We start from the raw sequence: 13406 nt of genomic DNA on the forward strand, positions 1-13406 counted from the left end.
CCAGTTTCTTCATATGTATACATATAATAGTATATGTTTTTAGAAGGATAAAATTATGTATGTACTACACATACACACATTATACCTATACATATATACAGAATGTTTAGTGAAGTATGGACTTAATAAATATCTACTGTCATCATGTTATATTATACAATATATTTGTATTTTATGACATGTATTATTATATTTTTTGTCATATAGTCTCAATTTTCTTTCTGGCCTCAACTTTCCAGAGATTTCGTTATTGTCTTTTCTTTCCCATTTGACTCAATTCTCCCTGTCTCTACTCCCTTACTCTATTTTCTCATTTTCCAAGTTTTTGGCCACTATCCATGCCAAAATTGGATTTAATAAACTCAAGAACTATAAACTATACATGAAGGCAGTTGCTGCTTGCTATCTTTCTCCATTTGAGGCTCACCATTAATCTTTGCAATTTGGTTACGACTTCAATTTCTGCTCTGAAAATATTGCACTCAGAGTTTCCAAGTTATTTGCCACATGGGTAGAAATAACTGAAGGTTATATACCTAGTTCAGAAACCCACTCCTAGTTCTTTCACACACTTGTGATGAAGGTATACTAATACTGTTTGCAGAAGAAAAGTCCTATATGTATTATAAGTATTCTCAGCAAAAATTGTCAGTAGAGCTAAAAAAAGGGGGGGGGTAAGCTTGGTATTGAAAACTCAGTAGTTCAACTCCTCTTTCTTCCATGCTGAGAAACATCCCTTTCAAAAGAATTCCCAACTAGACAGTGTTTGATGTTCATGACCCTGAAGCATGATTAAGAAGAAAGATCAATGATTAGGAAGAAGGATTATGGGTTTTGAAGTCTGATAGCTCAGACGCTTACACTTTTGGTTATTTCTTAGCTTTTCTGAGCATGCCTTCTGGTTTGTAAATTGCATGGGGTATTATCTACCCTCCATAGTTTCCTCTTCAAGGAAGCCTTTCCAAAACCCATATCCATGTTCATTTCCCTTTCGCACATATTTCGTTCATCTGTTAGCTTTCCTTTGAAGGAACTGTCAGTTTCACTTTTCTTTTAGTATATATCTATTAAGTATGTAATTATGTATTAACGTCGGCCTCCTACGGTGAACTGTAAGCTCCATGAGGCCAGGGACCAGTGTTCACCGTACCGCTACACTCCCAGGCTAAACCTATAACCGCGCACCGAGTCTAGCCTAGTGCCTGGCACACAGCGGCCGTCCGCGAACAAATGAACTGCAAAGGTGCAGAGTGCCTTCGTCGCTGGGGCGAGAAAGGAGCCGCCCCCGCCTGCAGGTCCCGCCCTGGAGCTGGGGTAGCTACCCTGAGAGAGGGACCGGCACCGCCCCAAGCCCTGCCCCGCCAACCCTAGCCGCCCCTTCTGGCAGCGCCTCTCCGCATGACGCCGTTTGAAGGCGGGACTTCCGGCCGCCGAAGTTTAACATTCTGGGCGGGAGCCGGAAGCCCAGCGCCGGAGCGGGCCGCGCAGTGGCCCCCGGTGTACCGCGGCTGAGAGGTGAGGTTCCGTAGGGCCCGGGGTCAGCGGGGGTCTCCCCGCCGCGTCCCTGCACACTCCCGAACCCTGCCCGCCCTCCTGCCACGCCGGGGGCGGGGCGGAGGTCCCAGGGCTGCGCACTCCCGGGCCGGGCCGGTGCTCCGGACAGTTGTCGGGCAGGGGCGCGGCAGCGGGTTTGGCGCGGAAGTGTCTGGGAGTCACGGGCCGGGGTTGTGCACTTCAGTCCGCGACCGTCCCTGGCCTGGCCTGAGGTGTGGCCCGGGCAGCTGGGGTAGGTTGGTGGCCGCTCTCAAGGGTATGCTGCCCCCGGAAAGTTTGCCGCTTCAGCAGGCCATCTCCCCGCTTTTGTCAATCTCTCCAGTACGACCCCAATGCATTTTATAAGGTAACCCCAGTTGAGCAAGTTCTCCTGCAAGCAGGATGCACTTGGGGTGAATGAAAGTTGAAGAACTTTTACTTGTCTAAGCTAAGTGTTGTAGTGGATTTTTTTTTCTTCTTCATGTAGCCGCTGTCCCTAAATCCGGGGTTGGCTGCCCTTTACCGCCTTGTGTCTTGACAGCTCGCTTTGATGGGTCACTCTTTGGGAGTCTGATGTAATGCCTCTCCCTTAGAGTTAAGTGCTCAGTTCCCAGAAGACCTAGGTGGGTGGGCAGATGGTCCCCTTCCCCGTTGCACTTGAAGAGAAGGAAACAGACATTAAAAGTGACTCTGCCAAAGTCACTGTCACCTAACTTTGGGACAGATCCTTTGAACCCACTTCTTCAGAACCCTGGCTTATGTAATCTTTCCACACTACATCACTTGGGCTCAATAGGAATAGTGTAAGATTATAGTAAAGGCATTTTCCAGTTGTGTTTCCTGGGTTTAAGAGATTGCCTTTCCAGCACTTAATTGTACCTTGAGTAGGGAACCAACATATGTTACCACATGTCAAGGCGCTAAATCCAAACACTGTGTGTCTACATTCCAACAGATGGCTAAGGGATTTTAGTAGCGCTGTATTTATCTGATGAATGAAGCATAATGAACCACAGAAGTGACTTTTCTAGTTAACAAAAGGTTTAGTCTTTTTATAAACACATTAAAATTTTGTTAATATTTTATCTATTTCTGAGATAGGGAGAGAGAGAGAGAGAGACAGACAGCGTGAGCAGGGGAGGGTCAGAGAGAGAGGGAGACACAGAACCTGAAGTAGGCTCCAGGCTCTGAGCTGGCCATCAGCACAGACCCTGATGAGGGGCTCAAACCCATGAACCGTGAGATCATGACCTGAGCTGAAGTCTGACGCCCAACCTACCGAGCCACCCAGGCGCCCCTATGAACACATTAAAAAAATTTTTTTTGGTCTCTTGAGAACCAAAGGGCCCTGTAATTTATTATACCTTTCACTTGGCCTCTGGAATAGGATATACTGGACATAGACGTGATGCTTTGTTGGGAGCCTGTCTGTGACATCACTAATACAGTGCTGATCTCTTACACTGTCCACGCGAAGGTGTAGAGGGTATATTTCTAGCCCCCCCCCCCCTTTCCCTGTTCTTCATGTATTTTTGAGGATATTTTTCCTGACTTGTTATGCATTACTACTTGCTTTTAAAGTATCTTCCTAAAGCAGCTCCCTTACCTTCTGTCTTTTAGACTGCCTTGGTTTGTGAAATCACTGTGTCCGAGTTATGTATGAATTACATACTGTGAATAAATAATATGAGTGGGGGCATTGTAGACCAAGTATTGATTTAGGGACTTAGACATCTTTTTTGGCTGTATTTGCTAATTTTGGAGTTATTTGGAAAAACTGAAGTCTGGATTTTGACATGCAGGGATGCTACAGTTTATTACACATTTTAAATAGATTTAGGGATTTTCTTTTTGAGAGAGAGATGGAGAAAGAGTGCACATGGGCACACACAAAGGAAGGACAAAAAGGGAGAGAGAATCTTTAATAAGTTTAGTCTTTAAAGAGAATTAAAATTTTTTAAAAAAAAGTATTTATTTCTGAGAGAGACAGAGCAGAGGAGGTGCAGAGAGAGAGAGAGAGAGAGAGGGAGACAGAATCTGAGGCAGGCTCCAGGCTCTGAGCTGTCAGCACAGAACTCGACATAGGGCTCGAAGTCACAAACTGATCATCACCTGAGCTGAAGTCAGATGCTTAACCAACTGAGCCACCAGGCACCCCTGGAGAGAGAGAATCTTAAGTAGATTCCATGCCTAGCACAGATCCCACCTTGGGATCCGGTGTCAAGACTATGAGATTATGACCTGAGGCAAAATCAAGAGTAGGGCACTTAACTTATTGAGCCACCCAGGCACCTCAATTTAGGAAGTTATATCCAGCAGTTATTTATTGAGTCCGTATTGTGTGCCAGGAACATTTCAGGACTGATCGTAAACAAGACAAAATCCCTTTTCAGCGTCTTTGTTCAAGTCGGGAGAGGCAGACATTATTGTGAGAACAAATACGAGTTGCAAATAGCAGAAAATGCCATGGGAAAAAATGAAACTGCATAATGGGCAACTGGTATGGGGCTGCTTCAGCCATGGTGGCCAGGGAAGGCCTTTCTGAGGAGACATTTGAGCTCAGACTACAGTGAGGTGAAGGAGATGACCATGGGAAATCTGGGGAAAGAGAATTCCAGGGAGAGGGGGCAGCAAATGGAAAGACCCAGGCAAGAAAAAAGGCCAGGGAGTTTGGTAGCCCTAGGGAAAAGTGGTAGGAGTGTTACACCAGGGTCAGGTCATATAAGGCATATCAAGGAGGTTGAATTTCCTTATAATTGCTATGGAGAACCATTGCAAGGCTCAACAGAGAGAATGTCATTTTAGAAGGATCGTTCCAGCTACTTGGTGAGCACCCAGTCTGGAACAAAAGTGGACAGGTAGAGCCACTGGGTTTAGAGTAGATCTTCTTCTTTTTAACTTTTTTTTTTTTTTTTACCTGACCTTCATTGTTTTTTAAATATATTGTTTTAAAACTATTTGTAGAGTGCAGTCATGCAGGAAAACCTCAGATTCGCTTCATCTGGAGATGATGTTAAAATATGGGATGCTCCATCTATGACATTGGTGGATAAATTCAACCCACACACATCACCACACGGAATCAGCTCAGTGTGTTGGAGCAGCAATAGTATCCTTTAAAAAAAATAACAAAAATACTTTTTGTTAGACTAAATAACCAGTCTCAATGAAACTTTTGCATGTGATCAATAAAAAAATATATTTTGCATAGCTATGAAAGCTAGATAGATACAGTGAAATAGGAGTTTAATATTGCATCATATGATTGTGTGTGTGTGTGTGTGTGTGTGTGTGTGTATATGTATGCACTACTAGATCCAGACCATAGAATTAGTTTTCTTATCAATAATCTGTCATTGAACCCAAATGGAATAAGGTAGGTAATGGTGGGAAAACTTCTGAAAGGTTTGGAGTGAGTTTTTGCATCTACATTTGGATACTTCTGGATCTAGTCTGCAAATTAAAGACAGAACTCAAAGACAGAAGCAAAATTAAATTTAAAATAAAAATTAAAACTTTCCAACATCCCCATCTTACTGATAATGCTCTTATATTTCTCTTCTGTCTATGTTGAAAATAGCCTGCTTTCTCAGAGAATCTGTCTAGATTGGATTTTCCTAAGCTTTTCTGCATTTCTGATTTACTCCCTCCCTGTCTTAGTAAGCTTCTAAGTGTGGATTAAATAAATGAGGGAATGAAGCTTAGAAGTCAAAATTTCTCAACCTTGCACTTTTGACATTTTGGGCAAGATAATTCTTTGTTTTGGGGGCTGTTGTATGCATTATGGGGTATTTAGAAGCCTTCCTGGCCTTTACCCACCAGATGCCAGTAGCCCTCAGTAGAACCTGAGGGCTGTAAATGAAGTGCTATGAACATGTTCTGTAAACTTGGTATGCTAGAAATTATTATTCTTTTGTGCGACTTATACATATAGACTATTTCTTAAACAATGAACTATATTTTAACATATGTCTGATCTTATCAGTATCAGAGTATTATTAATATTCTATTTCCTGATGAAAGTAAAAATATTAAAATTTTAAAGTATGACTGATTTATGAACAAAGCAAGTTTTCATGTCCAACCTAATTATTCTTGCAAATATATAACAAAAATGATGAATTTTTTTTACTGAATTAAATTTACCTCTATCATTTCTTGATTTTGTATTTAAGTAGGAAAATAAATTACTTTGGTGCTCTGTTAATGAAACTCATGGCAAAGGTAGTATATTTTTGAAGGATTCTCCAGATGTGTAATGGGGAGGAGGAATATTTTATTTTTTAAAATTTTTTTATTAAATTTTTTTTAACATTTATTATTGAGAGACAGAGAGCATGAGCAGGGCAAAGAGAGGGGGAGACACAGAATCTGAAGCAGCTCCAGGCTCTGAGCTGTCAGCACAAACCCCAACATGGGGCTTGAACTCCTAAACCACAATATCATGACCTAAGTCAAAGTCAGATACTTAACTGACTGAGCAACCCAGGCACCCCATGGGGGAGGAATGTTTTAAAGAGAGTGACAAATGTGTGAGGCTGCTTCTATTAGTAGGTTTTTATTATGTGTGGAGCTTAATTTCCCTGTTATTTACTGTATAAGAGAAAAGTAGCAGTTTTTGGTAAGATTTAGTATTTTGAATTTATTTTTATTCCAAGGAGTTTTATTAGGTGTTGGCATCTGCTGATAAACCAGTTAATGTTCCCAATAAAACGGATATGATTGTGAGCTAATGTGGTATGACTTTGGAACCTGGTCTGTATAGTTTTCTTATAACAGGTAGATACGTACAGGAAACTTTTGTATATAGTTTTATTTCTAATGAGGCTTTGATCTTGTCCCTGGAGGTAAGTTACTGAAGAACAGATACTTCTCAGGCTCAGCTACTTGGGGTCCACTTAGCATGGATTCCAGGACCAGGATTAAGGATGAGGTGCCAGGGAAGTTAGTTTTTCAGCCCTCTTAGGTAATGTTCCTCACTTTCTCCTGACTTCAAAAGCTACAAAAGAAATAAAAGGAGTAAGCAGATTAACTATTCTTTTCTTTTTTTCTTTTTCTTTTTTTTTTGAAGTCCATAAAGTGTTTAATTTATTTCAAATCGGAACAACAAAAAATATTTTCCACCTTAGATTATGTTCATATGTTTACCAACATAGTTATAAAACATAATTTGAAATACATTCTATGGAGGAAGGAACCAATAAAAGCAAAAGTACCCAGGGATCATGAAAATCCCAGTGCAGCCTTGGCTCCTCATTCATTCAACCACTGAAAATTAATTAAGCTCCTAGTATTTTTCAGGCACTGAGCAAACAGATACGGTTTCTTCCGTCAGAAACTTTAGTTGCAGAGGGCGCCTGGGTGACTCAGTTGGTTAAGTGTCTGACTTTGGCTCAGGTCATGATCTTGCGAGTAGATTACCCTTTCATATTATTTGTTCAGTCCTTTCTTTTCTGTATTCTAAGGAGAAAAAGTAACAGTAAATAGAGGATGAAGCCAAGGAAAGGGAAATGATTTTTTTCTCAGTGCTGTAATATCTACGTAAGAATGATTTTTTAAAAAATTGTGCATCATAATAAAAATCACAATCCGTGGTCTATTTGTGAAATATATGAATGGTATGCAAACCATCCTAAAATAATGCAGTTAAGACTTTGCTTGTTAAAAGCAGATATTTAAACTTCTGATATTTTAACTTGTTATGACTCTCCAGATTAGATTCTTGTTCTTGAATATATTGCATTTAATCATTGTAGTTTAAAAATGCTTAATTTACATAGTTTTGTGTTTATTGATTGTTCTGCTTATAATTTCTGTAAAATGGGGAAATATAATTTTAAATTAAGTTAAATTGATTTAAAATTTAATTTTAAATTATTTAATTATTTTAAAATTTAACTCTTCTATGGCATACATAGTTGCTACTTAACCACATTTATTTATATTTGCTCTAATTACTGTTATATTTATTAATATATTTAAGATTGAAACATTCTATCATAAAAATTCCAGTTCTAAGAATATATCAGGGTTTATATTTTTAATGGACGAAAAGAAGACTAATGTGGATGTTTGCTTCCTAGATTAAATTGGTACCAAGCACTGTGTTAATAATAAATAACTATCTTGAACGATGTGTATAGATGAAAAGGCTGATTGATATTTGCTGATGTTGCTTTTATCATGATCTCATTCTTGAAGGATAAAATTAGACCTTCTGGCCTATTCTTTAAAATGGAATAGTATTTCACTTGGGTAAAATAGCTTTCAAGTAATAGCAAAGCCAGAAAGGACAGCTCTTCCCTGCGGTAGTGATAAAGAGAATTAGTCTTAGTAATTAGTAACCTGAGCCATTTTTGAAAGCTGGTGTATAAGCTATATTCACTTGCTTGTCTTAGATTAGTGCACTTGCTCTTATTGTAATAATTTTTGCAATAATAGTCTAGTGCTAGAGATGCTCGTGGATTGTTTGATACTCCATAACTCTTCATTTAGATAACTTTCTAGTGACAGCCTCTTCCACTGGTGACAAAATTGTTGTTTCAAGTTGCAAATGTAAACCTGTTCCACTTTTAGAGCTTGGTGAAGGGGTAAGTGATTTTTTTTTTTGTAAAAAAACCTTTTATTAAAAATGTTAATTCTACTTGGGTGGTAACTGCTTCTTACAGTGCTTGCAACTAAATGTAAAGATGTTTAAAAGTATTATTCTTAACCTAAGCTCAAAATTATACAGTAATACTTGAAGAGGAGATAGGTACTGAAACATCTTTAGGTAAAATAATAGTGGATCCAAGGGGAGCAGTCAAGACTTAGATTTTTTTTCAAGCAGTCACTCGCTTTTTCCATCTCACTATGGGAGATTCCTTGGTATTGCTGCCTTTTTGAAGCCCAGCTCCTGGCTGGGTCACCAGGTGGATTTGACCATAAGAATCCAATGATGTATACCTGTCTTAACTGACGTTGAGCTCAGGACCGTCAGCTAAAGTCGCCTATGTGAAGTAGTTTCCGCTATAGGTTCTGTCCTTCTGGGACTGAGGTGCCTCCCTGAGTCTCCCCAAGCTCTCCTAGAACAGAATGGCTTTGTCAAACTGAGCGTTGGTCCCAGTGCATTTAAGTGAAGTTCTCACTGCATGTTGTTTCTTGTTTTATAGATTAATCCCTCTGATCCAGGATAATGATGGCATCTTCATTGTTAGTCACACATATTCCTTGAAAACTTTTTTTTTAATAGGTTTAAATAAAAAGGTGCCTAATTTAAGTTTCAAAATTTTCATAGCAAGCCACAAACCATTATGAATTGTCATAATTTTTCACACTGGAATAAGTAAGGTAGCCCACTTACAAAGAACACAGGAGAACAATGGAATATGAGCTCATCTAATTTAAAAAAGACTTTAGGTTTCTATCTATTCTTTTTCTGGGATTGACCTAAGCATCAAATTGAGCCCACAGATATCGGAGGCTGGGGCATAGAATGTCTGCTAAGGGTAGATATGAAATTTGAGACACATTGCCTATTCAAACTCAATCAAGTAAAATTGAGGCAGAGAACATCCCTGGTCAATAAAAGGCAAACTGGTCTCTTCAAGAGCAGGCAGAACATCTTAGTCATATTTGGATCTTTAGATACTATCAAAGGTGTAAACAAGCATTTGTTGAATCAAATGTCAACACCAAAACAATTTCAGATTCCTCTTCCACCACAGTATATATTGTGCTTCTTCTATGCATTATGCCTTAGAACAGTTTGGCAACTGTGTTGTTGTAGTTGTTGTTATTGTTAAAGTATGAAAATAACAGATGATATTCACAAATCTAACACAGTTGTAAGGATTTTTGTGAATAATCCATATCAGTTGCTATAGTTAGTTCTCTTTCCTACAGTTAAGAAATGACATCAGAATACAGGTGGATGGAAGGTGAGGTTATTTCTTATAATTTGAATTTGCTTTAATTTAATTTGTTTATAAGAATATTTTGCAAACATTAGTTCCTTAATTCTTATTAGTAATTTCTTAAAACATATTAGTGTGCTGATAACCTGCTTTGTAGGACCCAAGTCCTGTTACTTACGTGCCATTTGAGATATTAGACCATTACTACTTGGGAAAATAAGATTCTGTTCTACTTACTTTAACATAAATTTTAGAGCAGAACTTTAAATTTATATTTATTTTCTTTGACTTTATTTTATCTCATTAGAGTAGGCAAATTGGTATTAATAGTATTATAATGAATATGATAGGCTACTATATAACCTAGACATTTGACCAGCTTTTATTTTAGATTTCAAAAACTTCTTCCGTTGCTTGTGTCTTAGGGTACAGGATTCCTATAATAAGTATACAATTTTCATTAATTATTTAAGTTCATTAGCTACATTAATAATATATCAACATAAAAAAAGATCTTCTATCATCAGGGTAAGCCAGTTAAAAACATAGGTTTTGTTCTGAGTCCTTAAGAGTTTGAATTGTTTTTGATGATTAAAATCCTAATATATTGATCTTTGGTGGACACCATTCTTATCTATTTTCTTTAACGGTTATTTGGAAAGCTCTTAGCAACTGTTCTGTTTTGCAGTGATAACCAGATTCTAAATCTTACTAGTCTGTTTAGACCAAAGTCAGTTCCTAGAATGGTGTCTGTAAAGGAATTGATAGCAACTATACAGAAACACTGATGTAAGGTGCTTCTGATATATTTATATGTGTTAGTAATTTTGACTCTTGGTCAGAAATTTCAGAGCTAGAAGAACCCCTGGGGGAGCGGAAAGGTGGGTGTCTGCACCCTTTTAAGAATCCAGTGCTCTCAAAGGGGATTAAAAGTACACTTGATTGTGATGAGTGCTAAGTAATGGGTAGCATTGTTCAATTACTATACTGTACACCTGGAACGAATAGAACACTGTTAATTATACTGGAATTAAAATTTAAAACAAAGAAATGCTCTATTGAGCATGGGGTGTTTTTCAGATGCATGGATTCTCAAGGTAAGAATGATAGATCTTGTCCTCATTTCTCACTTCTCAGATGAAGAAACATAGGCTTAGAAAGGTGAGATGACTTGCCTAAACCTACATAGCTTGACTTTTAATTTTTAATAAAAAAATAATCTCCCTTGGAATTCATTTCTTTAATTTCTTTCCCCAAGGGATGCAACCAGAGGTGAGAACAATTAATGTTACTGCGTAGTATATCTGAAGGTTAAATAGGAAAAATAACATGCAACATTGTTTTATTGATAGCATAGTTACTGATGGCACTACCAGATAGATGATGCCCATAGATATTCATAGTGAGAGAAACTTGATAACCTCTGTATTTTTAGCTGTTTTTGCCATCAGTATTTATTGGGCATGGAAATGGGCTTTGTGCTAATGGAACTGACATTCTGGGGGGAGACGGACCATGAACTACCCAACAATACCCAGACAGTGGTAAGTTGTGTTAAGAAATTGTGTTAAGAAATTGAGATAGCAAGTAACATTAAGAGACCAAGGGAGGTCCTGAAGAGGTGGCATTAAAGTTCCTATCTATTGACCAGAAGAAGTCATTCAGCCAAGGTTTGGGAAACTTAGCTTTCTACCTAAGAATAGTTGTGTAGAAGCGTTGAAGCCAATACAGGACTGTTATGTTTAAGTAATAGAAGAAGGCGTGTGTGGCTGGAGAATTAGTGGGTGAGGAGGGAAATGGTGAGATGAGGTAGGAAAGGATCAGAGGAATAGGGCTTTGAAAGCCAGGTTAATTAGTTTGGAATTTATTCCAGGGCTGATTGGAAGCCATCCAAAATTTTTAAATGGGAGAGTCATGATCTGATTTGCAGTTTTTAAAGGTCATCCTACCTGTGGAGCATAGAATGTAGGGGCCTAGGGTTGGAAGTGGGGCACCGGTTAGGAGGATGCTGCTGTTCTCTGGGGTTCAGATTAGTGTGCTGGCGGCAGCGGTAGATAAAGAGTGAGTCCCTTTGGGGTTTATGTCTACTTCCTGTAGATGACAGGGAAGGAGTAAAGGAACCAAGGGTGGTTGCGGACTTTTGTCTTGAGAAACTTAGTGGATGGTGTCTTTACATATGTGAGGAAGAGTGTAGAGTCAGGTTCTAATGACCTGATGTTTGAGACTTGGGCTCCTTAGTGGAGAGTTTGTTGTGAAACTTTGGGCACATATCTTGACCTCTTTATAAACTTTCCCCATCTGTAAAATGAGAAGTCTAGATGTTCTTTAAAGTTTCTTCTAAGTTTAGTTTTTTTTTTGAGTTGTGAGTTGATCCTAATTCAATATACTCTGTGGAAGTGCAAGAGTAGATTTTACTGAGGGGAAATAGTAAAGGCAAGTAAGCCCTGATGGGAGGCCAGGACCTGCTGATGTTTTCTAAACTTCCTTTGTCCCCTCTGTTCTGTGGAAGAGAACACGAGTCCAGTTGATTTTCTTGAAGCCCTTTTGAACTCCTTGCAAGCTGTTGGATGCATGTAGATGATGAGAGGTGAATCTTTAGGAGAAATCTTAGCTTATTTATTACATTGTATTCAACACGTGTTTATCATATTTAATTTAAAAATGTTTATAAAGTGTTTACTAAGTATTGGATGGGAATTGAAAGTCAGCTCTGGGCTCTGCTAAATTAAGGTAACTGTTTTTTTTTTCTTTAATAGCAAAAGCAGACATGTGTCAGTTTAAATTCCACATCTATGTATTTGGTAAGCGGAGGCCTAAATAACACTGTTAATATTTGGGATTTAAAATCAAAAAGAGTTCATCGATCTCTTAAGGTAAGCAACTTGTTTTTTAAAAATCCTTATAGTAATGAGAATCTTATGATGTGTAAAGTAGTTACCAAACTTCTAATTTTGAACTTTTATGATAAAAATAAGATGCTTCAGAATTGAAGTGAGATTTGTTAGGGAACATAAAGATGCTATTTTGTCTACTTTTATCTCCATATGTCATCAGTGCATATTATTGGTGTTTAAAACTTTTCCTTTAGTTTTCACTTAGTCTACTCTTTTTTGAGTGAACCACTTCCTTCATTTTTTCTTAAGTACGAGTTGTTGTCATCAGAGATCTTTTTTTTAAGTCTGAAAAAAATGAGAGTGGTTTTGGGATGGCAGTAATTGGTCTGGTAATCAAAGCTGGGATTTGGCTTCTTAGTTCTCTTCTGTATATGATTGCTGCTGTTTGTATTACTTTTGTTTTATGGGTTTTCATCTTGGTAATGGAATATTTTCTAAGATAATTTACTATTTATAATTAATGTTTCTTTAAATGGTTAGCTTTTTGCAGTTTCACAAAATAAAAATATCACATGAAAGCTTCTGTGTTATGATTTTTTTGGAATTCTGCTTTTCACTGTTGTGTATTTCTAATATTTGGAAACTCATCTTTTTTTTGTTTAAAAATTTTTTTTAATGTTTATTTACTTTTGAGAGAGAGACAGAGCATGAGCAGAGTAGGGGCAGAGAGAGGAAGACACAGAATGAAGCAGGCTCTAGGCTGTGTCTGAGCTGTCAGCATAGAGCCCGATGTAGGGCTCGAACTCATGGACCATGAGATCATAACTTGAACTGAAGTTAGAATGCTTAACTGACTGAGCCACTCAGGCACCCCTTGGAAACTCATCTTTAAAGTTATTTTTCATTTTTATGTGTTTTTTAAAAACTAATATGAACATTAATATGTATACACACACATGCACACACACACACATTCAACATGAGACTTTGATGACTTGTAGCCAATATTATTTTATCTGTGCCATTATCTTCTCTCTAATTAGGTTATTATATAATATCAACCTCAGATTATTTTGAAGCAAATACTGGACATCATTATCATTTGTTAATGTCAAATGTCATTGAGTTAATTCTTACTAGGGAA

General features: G+C 38.0%; 1 protein-coding gene across 6 annotated transcripts in view; it reads left to right on the forward strand.

Annotated features, from left to right (window-relative positions):
• The first annotated feature begins 1437 nt into the window (after positions 1-1437).
• NEDD1 (NEDD1 gamma-tubulin ring complex targeting factor) overlaps positions 1438-13406 on the forward strand; it is a 46551-nt gene continuing 34582 nt past the window's right edge. For 2 of the 6 annotated variants that reach the window (XM_039224646.1, XM_039224648.1), the window contains exons 1-4: positions 1438-1515; positions 4498-4642; positions 8029-8123; positions 12185-12301. In XM_039224646.1, coding sequence (XP_039080577.1) covers positions 4507-4642; positions 8029-8123; positions 12185-12301 — 348 coding nt within the window. In that variant the 5' untranslated portion in view covers positions 1438-1515; positions 4498-4506. The other 4 variants (XM_039224647.1, XM_039224651.1, XM_039224649.1 and 1 more) reach the window with 4 other exon arrangements.

Source organism: Hyaena hyaena, unplaced genomic scaffold (assembly GCF_003009895.1).
Source record: "Hyaena hyaena isolate Hyena2069 unplaced genomic scaffold, ASM300989v1 scaffold_1694, whole genome shotgun sequence".
In the NCBI taxonomy this organism is placed as follows: domain Eukaryota; kingdom Metazoa; phylum Chordata; class Mammalia; order Carnivora; family Hyaenidae; genus Hyaena; species Hyaena hyaena.